At 48.4% G+C, this 15,039-nt stretch overlaps 1 protein-coding gene and 1 non-coding gene across 2 annotated transcripts; one reads left to right on the top strand and one right to left on the bottom strand.

Moving 5' to 3' along the window:
* Nucleotides 1–5: 5 nt before the first annotated feature.
* Nucleotides 6–78, top strand: TRNAM-CAU (transfer RNA methionine (anticodon CAU)). The gene has a single exon. It is a non-coding gene; the product is annotated as a tRNA-Met (tRNA).
* Nucleotides 79–4,371: 4,293 nt separating this feature from the next.
* Nucleotides 4,372–7,916, bottom strand: TLE7 (TLE family member 7). Its single transcript, XM_068993039.1, has 9 exons — nt 7,609–7,916; nt 7,473–7,495; nt 7,248–7,306; nt 6,556–6,768; nt 6,207–6,448; nt 5,864–6,005; nt 5,577–5,730; nt 4,776–4,849; nt 4,372–4,476 (listed from the first exon to the last, which is right to left on the bottom strand). The coding sequence occupies exons 1-9, from the start codon at nt 7,914–7,916 to the stop codon at nt 4,372–4,374; spliced, it is 1,320 nt and encodes a 439-aa protein (XP_068849140.1).
* Between the last annotated feature and the right edge of the window lie 7,123 nt (nt 7,917–15,039).

Genomic DNA, 15,039 nt, shown 5'->3' with positions numbered 1-15,039 from the left:
TGTCAGCCTTCTTAGCGCAGTGGGCAGCGCGTCAGTCTCATAATCTGAAGGTCCTGAGTTCGAGCCTCAGAGAGGGCATAGTCTTTTACTGCCATTCACAGAAAATAATCTGCTTTCCAGGGTGGCGTTTACAGAGGTCCCGCGGACTTAGCAGGTAGAGGGATCCCCAAGTGCTGCCAGAGAACAGAAGTAAATGCTTAGGTCCACAGAGAGCCCATTCAACCACAAGCCACAGCCACGCGGGTCGATCAATGTCCCATCTTCCTGCGGGGAAATGGATACAGCGCTGCTGAGTGATTAAATTCGTCTCGCAACATCTGTGAAAAATTTTCCTAAACCATTTCTGACTTCCTTTCCTCCAACTTCCTCTGTGTGCTCCCCTAATGGCTCAGCGGTAAATAATCCGCCTGGAACGCAGGAGACTCGGGTCCAATCCCTGGGTGGGAAAGATCCCTTGGAGAAGGAAATGGCAACCCACTTCACTGTTCCTGCCTGGAGAATCCCATGAACAGAGGAGCCTAACTGGCCCCAGTCCATGGGACTGCAAAAAGGCACCACTTAGCAGCTAGAACACGACCACCTTCCTCCACTCGGATCCAGGCCGCGTCTGCACATTCTTTTTCTGCTGTCTCCGGAGACTGTAACCTTTCTCCGGTCCAGACCCAGTTTTCAGTTTCTGGGAAGACCTGGCTGTCAGTGCAAGTCTCCTACGTGGCCCTGGAAGGCAAGGTGAAGCCTGGCATTGATGACCTAGGAATGGCCAAACTATCTTTAGCTAAATCTTCCATTCTTTTTAGATTTTTTTTGAATCCTTCAATTTTTGATTATTCAGTTGACAATAGCTTCCAGTTTCGTTGTGATTTAGCCTCTACTAATTATTTAGACATATATTTCTTAATTTCCAAAACCAGGAAATTTCTAGTTTCCTTTTTATTGTTTATTTCTATCTTAATTGCATTATGGTCTTAGAATATATTCTGTAAAAATTAAATACTCTGAACTTTATGGCTCAGTATTTAGTCACATCTTCTGTTTGTCACTATTACATAAATTTATTTAGATTAGCATCAAATTAAACAATATACTGAGTTAATAATAAATTATAAATATAATAAAACTTATTATTATATTATTATACTCTATTATGCCAGTAGTTTTCCTCTATTAACTTGGAAGCTGTACCCTTTAGTATTCTTTTAGTAACTAGCCTTGAAATTACACTACTCTTTGACTTATCGTGACTCCTCTTAACTTGGACTTTACCTTCTTTCCACGAAAGAATAAAAAGTACAGTTCTCTTATTTTATCTTTTTTTTTTTTTGTTTTCTTGGGTATACATCTAGTTGAATTGCTGAGTCATATAACTCTACCTTTAGCATTTTAAAAAGCTACCAAACTGTTTTTCAAAGTGGCTGCAATGAGTTCTATTAATACAATCCCACCAGCAAGTTATGGGGGTTCCAGTTTCTCCATAACTCCAGCAAATTTGTTACTGTCTGTCCTCTTTATTCTAGCCATCCTGTTCTTGCAACTTTCCTTTGCACTGTGGGTTTGGTGTGTGTTTCTGTGATAACATTGAACTTATTCCTTTGCTTATTGCCATCTGTGTACCTTCTTTATAAAAACAGCTATTCAAATCTTCTGCCCTTTTTAAAATCGTTTTTTCTTTTGTTGTTGAGTTTTAAGAATTCTTTACACATTTTGGATCTAAATCCCATACCAGAAATATCTTCGCAAAGGTTTTTACCCCTTTTGTAGGCTGTCTTCACTTTGTTAATGGTTTTTCTTGAAGCCAACTCCTTTTTGACAAACATTACCCTTATGGCAGAAGGTGAAGAGGAACTAAAAAGCCTCTTGATGAAAGTGAAAGAGGAGAGTGAAAAAGTTGGCTTAAAGCTCAGCCTTCAGAAAACCAAGATCATGGCATCCGGTCCCATCATTTCATGGCAAATAGATGGGGAAACAGTGGAAACAGTGTCAGACTTTATGTTTTTGGGCTCCAAAATCACTGCAGATGGTGATTGCAGCCATGAAATTAAGACACTTACTCCTTGGAAGGAAAGTTATGACCAACCTAGATAGCATATTCAAAAGCAGAGACATTACTTTGCCAACAAAGGTCCATCGAGAGTTGGACTGTGAAGAAAGCTGAGCGCCGAAGAATTGATGCTTTTGAACTGTGGTGTTGGAGAAGACTCTTGAAAGTCCCTTGGACTGCAAGGAGATCCAACCAGTCCATTCTAAAGGAGATCAGTCCTGGGTGTTCTTTGGAAGGAATGATGCTAAAGCTGAAACTCCAGTACTTTGGCCACCTCATGCGAAGAGCTGACTCACTGGAAAAGACTCTGATGCTGGGAGGGATTGGGGGCAGGAGGAGAAGGGGATGACAAAGGATGAGATGGCTGGATGGCATCACCGACTCAATGGATGTGAGTTGGTGATGGACAGGGAGGCCTGGCGTGCTGCAATTCATGGGGTCACAGAGTCAGACACGACTGAACAACTGAACTGAGCTGAACTGAACTGACCTTGAAGAAATAAACAATGCATATAGAGTTGAATCTGTCCTTTTTATCCTTTTATGATCCAGTTTCTCTACTTTAGTCTCTAGAAATTACCCACCTTGTGAATTTGATCTTTAGAATTCCCTACCTTTTAAAAATACTGTGTAAAAAATATATAGACACTTGGAGTCTAATTGTTACTACAGCCCAGGACAGGACTACTGTTGGACCCTACTCTGTATACTTTTCCATGGAAGCTAAATAAATATATTATTGAGAGGCACAATGGCTATAGCAGGAGTCAGCAAACTACAGCCAGCAGACCAAATGTGACCCACTGCTTATTTTTAAAAACAAAGTTTTATTGGCACACAGTCACATTCACATATGTGAATGCTACAACAGAGCTGAGCAATTGCAAAAAGGCCTAAAATATTTACTATCTGGCCCTTTAAGTAGAAGTTTGTTATTTTCAGAGTTATAGTGACAAATTCATAACATGTATAACAATTCAAATACAAGTTTATTTTTCTCCCCTGAAATATTCCAAAGGGGGAAGCTCTTCTCCATGTTTGATTTGGGGACACAGGATGCTTTCATCTCATTGTTTTGTAATCCCCTTGGACTTTCACATCACTTGCCTGGAGCTGGTAGAAGGAGACAGAGAGCCTGGAGGGGACATCCCCCTACTCCTTAGGTCTTGGCCCAGAAAGGAGCCACATTCTTCACTCGTAATCTGTCAGCACGAACCAGTACTGGACAGTATCTCAATGCAAAGGATGGTACAATTGTCCCAGGCTTCGTGCCTCTTCCAGGTGAATTTCAACCTACAAACTTTAGTAGGCTACTACCTGTCTCAGCCCAGAGAAGGCAATGGCACCCCACTCTAGTACTCTTGCCTGGAAAATCCCATGGACGGAGGAGCCTGGTGGGCTGCAGTCCATGGGGTCACTAAAGAGTCAGACACGACTAAGCAACTTCACTTTCACTTTTTACTTTCATGCATTGGAGAAGGAAATGGCAACCCACTCCAGTGTTCTTGCCTGGAGAATCCCAGGGACAGGGGAGCCTGGTGGGCTCCCATCTATGGGGTCGCACAGAGTTGGACACGACTGAAGCGACTTAGCAGCAGCAGCTCTCTCAGCCATGTCAACTCCAAGCAGAGGCTGGAGTAAAGCAGGCCTATATGGCTTGATTCAGGGAGCTGGGTCTTTTTCAGTTTGGTGAAGACCACCCAAAATATCACATCCACCAACATAAGAAGATGCCCTGAAACAGACAGGCACCTTCTGACTGGCACCAGATGCCAGATTGAGAATCAAGACTTTGGCTATGGTTAGATCAGCTCCTGGAGTTTTAACCTGCATCAAGAGTTGAGTTTTGTTGGTCTACCAGCATCCGGATACAAACTGAAAGTTTGTACATGGACATACGTTGCTTCCTGAGCTTTCTTAAGAGTCCAAGAATTCCCTGATACCCCTAAAAAGAGTTATAAACAAAACTAAGTATGGTCTAAAATGTTTTACCCACTCAGGAATTTGCTGAAAGGGGGTATAAGCAATCCATCATGATGAGTTTGTTGTTTAAACAACTGACCACACACCCAAGCCACTTTGGTTTTTGCTTTTCTATTTTATTAATTACAAAGTCCAGAAATCAGTGGTAGAAAAATAACAAAGGAAAAATCCTTAAGCTGTATAATAAAAACCTGGAGGGCAGGCTAGGAATGTGCTGGGCAAGAGGGGAATGGACAGATAACCAACACATGAGGAGAAGGAGGGGGAGTGGCAGGAGTCAGAGTGGCCCAGCGCCCCACGGTCACCCTCCCAGCATGCTGGCCTTCACTGGGTCTTGACCAGCGGGACCTTCAGTACAAGAGCTGGTAAACCGTGGCACTATTCTTGGAGCCTGTGACCACATACTGGTTGTCAGAAGATACGTCACAACACAGGATGTGTGCGGACTCCTCTACCTGGAGGGAAAGAGAGGCCACGGAGGAACAACATGCGGGGTGTTTCAGGCGTCATACAGGGCTCTTTTCAAGGCTCCATGTAGACCTGAGGCTTGGTCCAGAGGCCAGGCTAGGTTCGGGGCTCAAGGTGGAGCCCAGGAGTTCCCAGGGCCTTGAGCCCTCATCCCCCTTGATGTACTCAATGGCCCTGGGTGCCATCTCAGAGGTACTCTCCAGCACTATCTCTGGGGCCCCACCATCTGGGGTCTGGGCTTTGTGAGCTCCAAGTGCCTGGGTTTGTACACCCCTCCACCCAGTACCTGAAACAATCTATGCAGAGAAGGTGCAGCTATGCAGCGGATCGTCTCATTCATTGTGGCCACAAAATAGCTCCCTGGCAGAGAAAAGACAGATGGAGGGGGCAGAGACCACGCCTGCCTTCCAGCCCCAGCTCTGCTCCCAACGAGACCAGGGAAGGAACCACTCGTTCTCTGCCTCAGCTTCCCCCATCTATAAAACTCAGAGACATGACCCAAACCATTCCATCTTCAGCCTGCCACACACAGATTCCCAGGGGGAGAGTCACTGAACAACAGGCCAATCACATGGGGCTTCGCTCCTCTTGTCTTTGGTTGGTGTCTTTGGGCTGTGGTTCCGTGTAGGAAGCTACCATTACAGACAGAGTCAGAGAAGCAGAGGGAACGAGCAGAGGAAGAAGGGAGAAAAGAGACTTCCCTGGTGGTCCAGTGGCTAAGATTCCGCACTCCCAACGCAGGGGGCCCAGATTCAATCCCAGGTCAAGGAACTAGACAGATCCCACATGCTGCAACTAAGAGCTTGCCTAGCGCAACTAAGGCCTGGTACAGCCAAATAAATCAGTGACAAGAAGAAGAAGAAAGAAGAAAACTTAGCCATGCCAGCAGGGGAGAAAAACGGGTGGCGGGAGGAAGCAGAGGCGAAGGCAACGGGAAGATGGCCGGAGACCTTGGTCCGGCCAGTTCTGGGGCCAAAGAGCGGACAACTAAACAGTCTGAAAGGAAGCCGGGCCCAGACTCCCCAGATGAGCAGACAGCTAGTCAGGCGACGGGGCACCCAGAGGTGTCCCCGGCCTGCTCACTCACCACAGGAGGCAAACTTGAGATTGTGATGGTAGACGTATTTCTGTAGGACAGCCTTAAACTTTTCCTTCCGGTTTGTGTGCATGATTACGATGTCACTCATTTTCAAGCCTACTAACAACCACTCCTCACTGGGGTCATGGGTGATGCTGAGGATCTGTCAAGGGAGGACATTGGGGGTCAGCACTCAAAGAGGCCATGCCCATCATTCATCCACCCCACTTCTGCAGGCACCCACAGCTCCCGGGCCCCAGGGACCGCACTCAGACCCGCGGTAGCCATGCGGGCACCTCATGCCGTAAATCTTGTTGCTGCAGCCTCTGGTAGCTCCTCAGGTCCCAGGAATATAGTTTGGTGTCTTCACCTCCTGTCCAGAGTTTATTGCCCGTGATGTCCACACACTGGGATCCGTATATGGGGACTTCATGCTTCCTGGTGGGAAAACAACTCAGAGGTTCACGCATCGGTTGAACCCCCAGAAGTCTGGGGCCCAGGAAGTCCTTAGATACGCAGCCCATATGTGTCCTCCACACGGACTCACCTCGTCCTACTGCAGAGGAGGAAGTGAGGTAGGGCAAGCAGCCCAAGCTTCCCAAAAGCCTCACCGTTGCACCTCACCCCCTGGGGTCATACCTGATCAAGATTTGGTTCTGCAAATCCCAAATTTCAACAAATCCTTTGAAACAAGCCACGCAGATCTGGGCGTTGGAAGAGAGAGCCAAGGAATAGCACACAGGGCCGGTGGAGGCCAGCTGTGCCCTGACACGGGGGGTGGGTGCCAAGTCCCAAAGTGTCAGGCTCTGGGACAGACCCCCCGTGATCAGGCTCCGCTCATCGGGGAACAGCTTGCAGGTGAAGACACAGCTGTCACGGTCCTGTTGGAAGGGCCAACATTCTCAAATGGTCTCTAGGAAGCATGGGCTCTCAGTGTCAGGACAGAGGTCATCCCCAAGCTCCCCCGGCCTTCTGGAGGACCCCTCACCTGGAAGTTGAGCTGGGCCCGGGGCGCCTGGTTCCAGGCATGCAGGGCACTCTCATCCCACACTCTGATGTAGCCGTGGCCACACGTGTACACGTGGTGAGTTGAGCCGCTAACAGCCACTGCATAGACTTTCTTCCCATGGCGGAGTCGGCCAACCTTCCAGGACTTATGTGGGGCCCTCTGCCTAACCACCACATCATCTGGAACGGGAGGCTGGGGTGGCCCCCAAAGGGTCACAGCCTTGACCTGCTCTCATCAATAGGGGCCAGCCTGTTCCTAAGCCTGAATCCACCAGCTCCTCTCTGATCCTCAGGCAGGACCGTGTCCTCAACTGGGGTCCCCAGACCACTGACATCCTTCTGCACCAGGTCAAGGTGGCCTCCCTGACAAACAGCCCATATCTTAGACACTTCTGAGTTCAGTGATGACAGCAGAGCCTGGCTCAGAGTCCCTCTGAGGATGTCACTCTAAATGCGACCCTGACAGCTGAGGCCCTACACACTGGTGACAGAAGGAGGGGAGCCCAGGTCCAAAGAAGCATGGGCTCCATGCACCCACCACCTATGGGGGAGAGAGTAAGGGTACAGACACACCACACACCCTCACCCTCTTCCTACTAACTTCTTGTTGGGGCAGGAGAGGGGAATAGGAAGGGAAAGATGCCAGGTTGAAAAAAAAAAAAAGACACGTACAATTGCTCTGAGGAATGACAAGACTTCTTCAGCGGGACCAGGCGAAGGACAAGGCTGACCTACAGGGAGAGACCAGCGGCCACCCGCTCAGAGAGGTAGGGTCTGGCAGCAACAGCATCACAGGACCCAGGGAGAAGGCTGCTCTCACGCCCCAAGGTACCCCCACTCTGAAGCCCAGCTGCCGGCTGCACCCTGCCTGCTCACACCATCCCAGGTAGGACTTACCAAACTCCGTTCCTGGTGGGGGGCTGTGACACAGGGAGGAAAGAGGGAGGAGACGGACGGGAAGTGAGATGGGTGGAGACGCCCTCTCCAGAGCAAGTTCACCGCCCCAGGCCAGCCTGGTTCAGGGGAGACTTACCTGAAACCACATGCTGCATCTTCAGATTCTGCCTTGGAGAGCCAAGTGGCTGGCAGCTCAGATCCGACCAGGGCCTGGGGGGCCCACTGCTGGGGACTCGCACAGGTCATCTCTTGATAAGCTGGGCCGTGCTGCCTCAGGGAGCCCAGGGGCTGCTCTGGGGGACCGCACACCTCGCCCAGCTGAGACCGTGCGTGGTGCTCCGGCTGGGAGGAAGCATCAGGGCTCTCTGGCACGTCCCCCCTCTTCTCAGGCTCATCATAAATCGGGAGCACACCGAACGAGGCCTCTTCCTTCTCTTCACTCATGGTTTTCGGTCAATGAAGTGCCTGAGCCACCTGGTTCCAGGGCTTGAGAAATGAATGAGTTTGTCACACAGATCCTGAGTCCCCAATTCGTCCCGATCCCCTGCAGCAAAGGAGAGAAGAGATGCTGACGTGTGGATGCGATCCTTGGGGTCTACTGAGAAGACCGTGAGAACACGCCTCTGAGGGAGAGGATTCGCCATTGGTCACAGACTCACTTTTGATACTAAATGTTGGCAGCGATGGTGCTGAGAGTGAAACGTCACTTGGACACTTTGAGATGTTATAATAGTACCAGGTGTGTGTTTTGTTTTTCCTTCTAGACACACAGACTGCACTTCTATCCTCTAAAATCAAACTCACCCTTTAATTTGAACGTACAGATCAGGCCAGTGGCATTAAGTGCATACACACTGTTGAGCAATGATCGTGCTTGCATGCTCAGTAGAGTCCAACTCTTTGCAACCCCACGGACTGTAGCCCACCAGGCTCCTCTGTCCATGGGATTCTCCAGGCAAGAATACTGGAGTGGGTCGCCATTTCCCACTCCAGAGGATCTTCCTGACCCAGGGATCGAACCCGCGTCTCCTGCACTGGCAGGCAGATTCTTGACCACTGCATAGCGTTTTCAAATGAGGGTTCAGTTCATCCACCGGGTAAAAGAAACATGAGGCCACAGGAAACCATACGCACATCGTGGGGTCTCTCTCCCCTAGAGGGGACAGCATGGAAGAACTCTGGTCATGCAACAAGCCTCAAGCGAGGCTGCAGAAGGATGAAGAGGTTGGCTGGTGGGGATTTAATCTTTCCCATCCTAGGAGTTAATTCTGAGAACTGAATGCAAACTTGCATGTGGAATACTCAGAATGATACAAGGCCAGTGGCAAACACTTAATACAAGGCAGATAGTGCGTTTTTCTGAGGGCTGTGCCAGGGACCAGAGCTTTGAGGATTGAAGGCAAACCAAAGGCCTTCCTTCAAGCTGCCCAAAAGCCAACCCCAGAAGTCCCAGGCGAGACCCAGCATTCCGCTGACAGGACAGATCAGAAGCTGTAGGGACAAGATGACAGGCAGGGCTGAAGACGGGATCTTCCAGTTGGAACCAATGCCTTGAAAACCAGGCTCGGTCCTCAGCTCTCAGATACCATGGGGTACCCAGGTTGCCTGCCCTTGGGAAGTTCCTCCTGACACTTGGTGGTTTCACTGTGCCTGTGGCCCTGAATCAAATACTTCACATAGCTGGTCCCATTTCATCCACACACTTGTGCGGGCCACATGTGACAGGCTTTAAACACTGAGGTTCTGAGTGGGTAGGCAATCAGCTAGAAAGCACAGAGAAGAGTTTCAAATCCTGCTGTGTCTGGCTCTCAACTGTCTCCTTCCTTCCTTCCCATCAGAGGAAGGAGGGTACTATCCACCACTGTCTCGATGTAGTTACCTAATCCCCAGCAGTTCCACTTTTAGGAATTTATCCTCAAGTTACCCTCAAATATAAGCTAAATAATCTATGTCTAAATGGAAGCATTATAGCATTGCTTGCGATAAATGACTGGACGAACCCAAAATCTGTAAGAAGGAGTGGTAAAATAAGTCACAGTAATATGCGTAAAGTGGAATATGACACAACTGTGAAGAAGAATAAGGACGCTGATGTCTGGACGTGGAAAATTCCAAGGGAAGTTAATGGGGAAGGAGGGGATTCAACGTGTATAATGCACAGCTTTCGTGTAAAAGGATGGAAATTATAACCTATCTTTGCATATGCTTGTATAGACTTAACAAATTAGGAAGGGTGCTGCCCTTAGGAATAGAAATTGACAAGTAGGAAAGAGGAATGGCAGGAGGATGTCACTGCAAAACTTGGGATATATTTTGCATGCCTGTGGCTCTTTAGACCTAAATTAAAATTGTTGGACCATGAGCCTTTTTCCTCAACCAGGTCCTTTCTTTGTCATTTCCCCCAACTGGCAATCTGAGGTTCTCATGATTCTTAACTGTTTCTTTTGTTTAATTGCTAAGTTGTGTCCAACTCTAAGACCCCAAGGACTGTAGCTCCCCTGGCTCCTCTGTCCATGGGATTCTCCAGGCAACAATACTGGAGTGGGTTGTCATTTCCTTCTTCAGGGGATCTTCCCCACCCAGGGATCAAACCCAGGTCTCCTGCACTGGCAGGCGGATTTCCCACCACTGAGCCACCAGGGAAGCCCAATTCTTAATTACTTGTTTAAATAATTCAGCAAACTTGCCAAGACATGCAGCAGTCTCCTTTAACTGGGACACCAGGTCTGGGTTGGCCATGAGGGTGGTGGAAGGGCAGAGCACACACCTTTCCAGCCAGGGGGATGGGGATGCGCAGAGAGAGACGGGCAAGAGCCCAGGCCCACGTGTGGGTAAAGCTTAAAGGCAGTGAAGCCATTTAGACAGGATTTCATGGATGAGAAGGATTACATCCTAAGAATAAGACAAGGCTTTCTAAAGTGTCCAAGGAAGAGTCAGCATCACCAATTCCCTTCTCTGCTCCACCCTCAGAACTGGGAATAAAGGCAACTCTCTTTCTCAAGCTTCAACACAAAATGCTAGAGCAGAGATTCACCCTGCCAGCAAGACGAGCACTCACCAGTCCCTCACAGCATGCAACTCACCTCCGTAGGCAGGTAAGACCCTGGAGACAGGAGGTGAGAACTGCACACATCTGGTTAGTAATGGGAATCTCTCCCTCCAGCTTCATCCACCCCTCCCTCATTCAGGCACTGCCCCTTGTGCTGCAGGCTGCTAGTTTAGACTAATTGATAATTAAGCCCTGGGTCAGGTGTAGGGCCCTGGATGGCTCATCAGTTACCGGGTGTGACCTCAGCCACTGCAGAGCTGGGCTGCCTTTAGTGATAAGGCTGGGATAAGAATCCTGGGATAAGACTGGGATCTGCCCAATAAATTCACGGCAGGAGGCCAGGTGCAGTGAGACATTTTTCAAGGAATGGGTTCAGGGCACCCCATGTGAGCCAGTGTTTGCGCAAAGATGGAGAGCTGGGTGGAGCTACACCTAGAAGCAGTTTCACATTCTCATCTCCAGGTGAACCCCCTGGACACAGGGAGGCCAGCCCTGTCACCTCTCATTTCTCACCAGTCTCTCTCAGAAAGTAAGGATCAGGGAACTCTTCTCTGTGGAGGCCTCACCAGTGATTCTTACATTGGAGTGCTCAACACCTGGAGGGCTTGTTAAAACCCAGCACTGGGCCCACCCCAGGAGATTCTGATTCTGCGGCCCTGGGGTGGGGTCTGGCTCTAGGTGAGTGATCACACCATCACGATTATCTGGGTCATGAAGATCTTTTCTGTATAGTTCTTCTGTGTATTCTTGACACCTCTTCTTAATATCTTCTGCTTCTGTTAGGTCCATATCATTTCTGTCCTTTATTGTTCCCATCTTTGCATGAAATGTTCCCTTGGTATCTCTTGTTTTCTTGAAGACATCTCTAGTCTTTCCCATTCTATTGTTTTCATCTATTTCTTTCCACTGATTGTCGAGGAAGGCTTTCTTATCTAGCCTTGCTATTCTTTGGAACTCTGCATTCAAATGGGTATATCTTTCCTTTTCTCCTTTGCCTTGCGCTTCTCTTCACATCCTAAAGGAAATACATCCTAAAGGAAATCAGTCCTGAATATTCACTGGAAGGACTGATGCTGAAGCTGAAACTCCAATTCTTTGGCCACATGATGCAAAGAAATAACTCTTTTAAAAAGACCTTGATACTGGGAAAGACTGAAGGCAGGAGGAGAAGGGGATGACAGAGGATGAGATAGCTGGATGGCATCACTGACTTAATGGACATGCGTTTGAGTAAGTTCCGGGAGTTGGTGATGGACAGGGAAGCCTGGTGTGCTGCAGTCCGTGGGGTCGCAAAGAGTTGGACACAACTGAGGGACTGAACTGAACTGAACTGGTGTGGGGTCTGAGACTTGATATTTCTAGCAACTTCCCCAGTGAGGGTGATGCTGCTGCTAGTGGTCTGGGGACCCCACTAGAGAGGCACCGCCTAAATCCCTCTGTTTGGTGGTCCTTTTCTGGCAGGAGGGGAAGGGGTGACGAGCCCGGACCTCTCCTGCTCTGCTCCCCTTGTTCACCTCCAGTCATGGCCCACCCCTCCCACTGAACACACTCACTTCTGTTCTGCTTTTTCTCACTTGTTGCCTTCCTTCTTTTGAAGTGTAAGTACTGAAATTGCTGCTGCTTACAAAGAAATCTTTTACCACCCCTGACTTCCAATATCCAAAGCTCTCTGTCTCTCCCTTTCTCTCTCCCCACTCATGAACACAGCCCTTGTCTCCAAAACTATTATCGCTGCCTTTGGTCTTCTAGATAATGCCTGTATTTAAGGTCTATCCCTAGGTGACTTCCCTAGTGGTTCAGTGGCTAAGACTTGATGCTCCCAGCTCCCAACACAGGGGGCCCAGATTTGATCCCTGGTCAGGGAACAAGATCCCACATGCTGCAACTAAGGCCGGGTGCAGCCAAATAACTAAATATTAAAAAAAAAAGAAAAGATGGAGACTTGTCCCTGTCGAGGCTCCATGTTTCCACCCTCATGCTGTTTGTTCTCTCATCTAGGACCTCTGTTTTGAAAAAAAAAAAATTATGAAAAATAAAAAAAAGACCACGTCTGTCAGTTTCAGACAGCCTGCCAGCCTGAGAGAGGCCAGTGAGAGGACCCCAGTGGTCAGCGAGGCAGCCCCTGGAGAAGAGGGTTCCTGAAGGGGCCTAGGGTCTGGATCACAATCCAGAACACTGCTGGCACTAGACGTTCGTTTCCTGCATCATCATCATAGCCCACTCTCAGAGCTGACCCAGGAGGGAGGTGACACTGAAGGGAGCTAATGCTTTGAGAGTTTGAATAACTTGCTCAAGATCACACAGCAAGGAAGGGCTAGAGTTAAGAGTTTGAGACCAGGTTTGCACAACCCCACACAGCCTTCTGTTGGAGTGCAGGAAGATGGAGGACAACAGGAACAGGGGCCACTTGGCTGCAGCAGCCTGGAGCGGTGCTTCCTGGGCACTCTCAGGACAGACATGAGAACGCTAAGAGCTGAACTGTCAACTTCTGATAAGAATGGGAGTGGGGACTTGCCTGGTGGTAAAGAACCTACCTTCCAAGGCAGGGGATATGCATTTGATCCTTGTTGGTGAACTAAAATTCCACAGGGCAACTAAGCCCACACATGCATCACAACTACTGAAGCCCATGCACCCTAGAGCCTGTGCTCTGCAAAGAGAGAAGCCACCACAGTGAGAAGCCCACCCACCACAACTAGAGAGTAGCCCCTGCTCACCTCAACCAGAGAAAGCCTGTGCGCAGCAAGGAACAGCTGTGCACTGCAACAAAGACCCAGAGCAGCCAAAACCACTCACTTAAACAGAATTACCATATGACCCAGCAATTCCACTTCTACGTATATACCTAAAAGAACTGAAAACAGAGGCTCAAACAGATTTGTGTATACCAGTGTTCACAGCAGCATTATTCGCAATAGCCAACAGGTACAAACAACCCAAGAGTCCATCCACAAACGGATGGAGAGGCAAGATGTGCTTTATCCATACACTAGAATATCAGTCGCCAATAAAAATAAAGGAAGGACACATACATGCTACAACTTAGATGGACCTTGAAAACATTACACTACGTAAAGAAACAGATACAATAGCTCCATATTGTATGAGGCCATTTACATGAAATACCCAGAATGAAAATGAAAGTGTTCTTCAGTCAGTCGTGTTCAATTCCTTGTGACCCCATGGACTATAGCCCTCCAGGCTCCTCTGTCCATGGAATTCTCCGGGCAAGAATACTGAAGTGGGTTGCCATTCCCTTCTCCAAGAGATCTTTCTGATACAGAGATCAAACCAGGGTGTCCTGCATTGCAGGCAGATTCTTTACCATCTGAGCCACAACAGAGATCAGAGACCATTTACATGAAATACCCAGAATAGTCAAATCTATATATAGAGAAAACAGATTAGTAGTTTCTAGGGATTGGAAGGTGGGGATGGGGGCACAGGGAGCAACTGCTTAATAGTCATGGGATTCTTTCTGGGGTGATGAAAAGGTCTGAAACTAGATAGTAGTGATCAGTGCACTGTGAAAGTATGAATGCCACTTTAAAATAGTTAAAACGGTAAAGTTCATGTTACGTGTATCTTACCACAATTAGAAAACCAATGAAAACAGACTTTGTGTCAATGAGTTAGAGGCCGTGCAAGTCCCAATAGGTAGCATTTTCCCCTTCTTCCTCTTCATCCACCAAACCCCAAACAGTTTAGCTGGTAGTTTTCTCACCTTTGCTTTGGTAAGAGAAGAACCAGCAAGATGCAGGTAGGTACCCCTCCGTGCCCAGAGACCCTGGCCAGAGACAGTCTAACGGGCAAGGATTTGTTCGCCCTCTGGTGGGCAAGCGAAGAGCAACCCAATTCTAACCACAGCATCTCTTCATGGGAAATAGATGGGGAAACAGTGGAAACAGTGTCAGACTTGATTTTTGGGGGCTCCAAAATCACTGCAGATGGTCACTGCAGCGATGAAATTAAAAGATGCTTACTTCTTGGAAGGAAAGTTATGACCAACCTAGATAGTATATTCAAAAGCAGAGACATTATTTTGCCAACAAAGGCCCGTCTAGTCAAGGCTATGGTTTTTCCAGTAGTCATGTATGGATATGAGAGTTGGACTGTGAAGAAAGCTGAGCACCGAAGAATTGATGCTTATGAACTGTGGTGTTGGAGAAGACTCTTGAGAGTCCCTTGGACTGCAAGGAGATACAACCAGTCCATTCTAAAGATCAGTCCTGGCTGTTCTTTGGAAGGAATGATGCTAAAGCTGAAACTCCAGTACTTTGGCCACCTCATGAGAAGAGTTAACTCATTGGAAAAGACTCTGATCCTGGGAGGGATTGGGGGCAGGAGGAGAAGGGGACGACAGAGGATGAGATGGCTGGATGGTATCACCGACTCGATGGATGTGAGTTTGAGTGAATTCCGGGAGATGGTGATGGACAGGGAGGCCTGGCGTGCTGCAACTCATGGGGTCGCAAAGAGTCGGATGACTGAGCGACTGAACTGAACTGAACTGAAGAT

Source organism: Capricornis sumatraensis, chromosome 20, assembly GCF_032405125.1.
Source record: "Capricornis sumatraensis isolate serow.1 chromosome 20, serow.2, whole genome shotgun sequence".
Classification (NCBI taxonomy): domain Eukaryota; kingdom Metazoa; phylum Chordata; class Mammalia; order Artiodactyla; family Bovidae; genus Capricornis; species Capricornis sumatraensis.
Note: the sequence above shows the minus strand (reverse complement) of the source record. Positions and strands in the feature narration are given on the sequence as shown.

What these genes read in the sequence shown, in the direction of transcription:
- TLE7 (XM_068993039.1), bottom strand. Translation starts at nt 7,916, where the DNA reads ATGAGTGAAGAGAAGGAAGAGGCCTCGTTCGGTGTGCTCCCGATTTAT. An exon ending in GATGCAGCATGTGGTTTCAG is followed by an intron (nt 7,496 to 7,608) that starts GTAAGTCTCCCC and finishes CCTGTGTCACAG; the next exon opens with CCCCCCACCAGGAACGGAGT. An exon ending in CTCTGCATAGATTGTTTCAG is followed by an intron (nt 4,477 to 4,775) that starts GTACTGGGTGGA and finishes CTTTCCCTCCAG; the next exon opens with GTAGAGGAGTCCGCACACAT.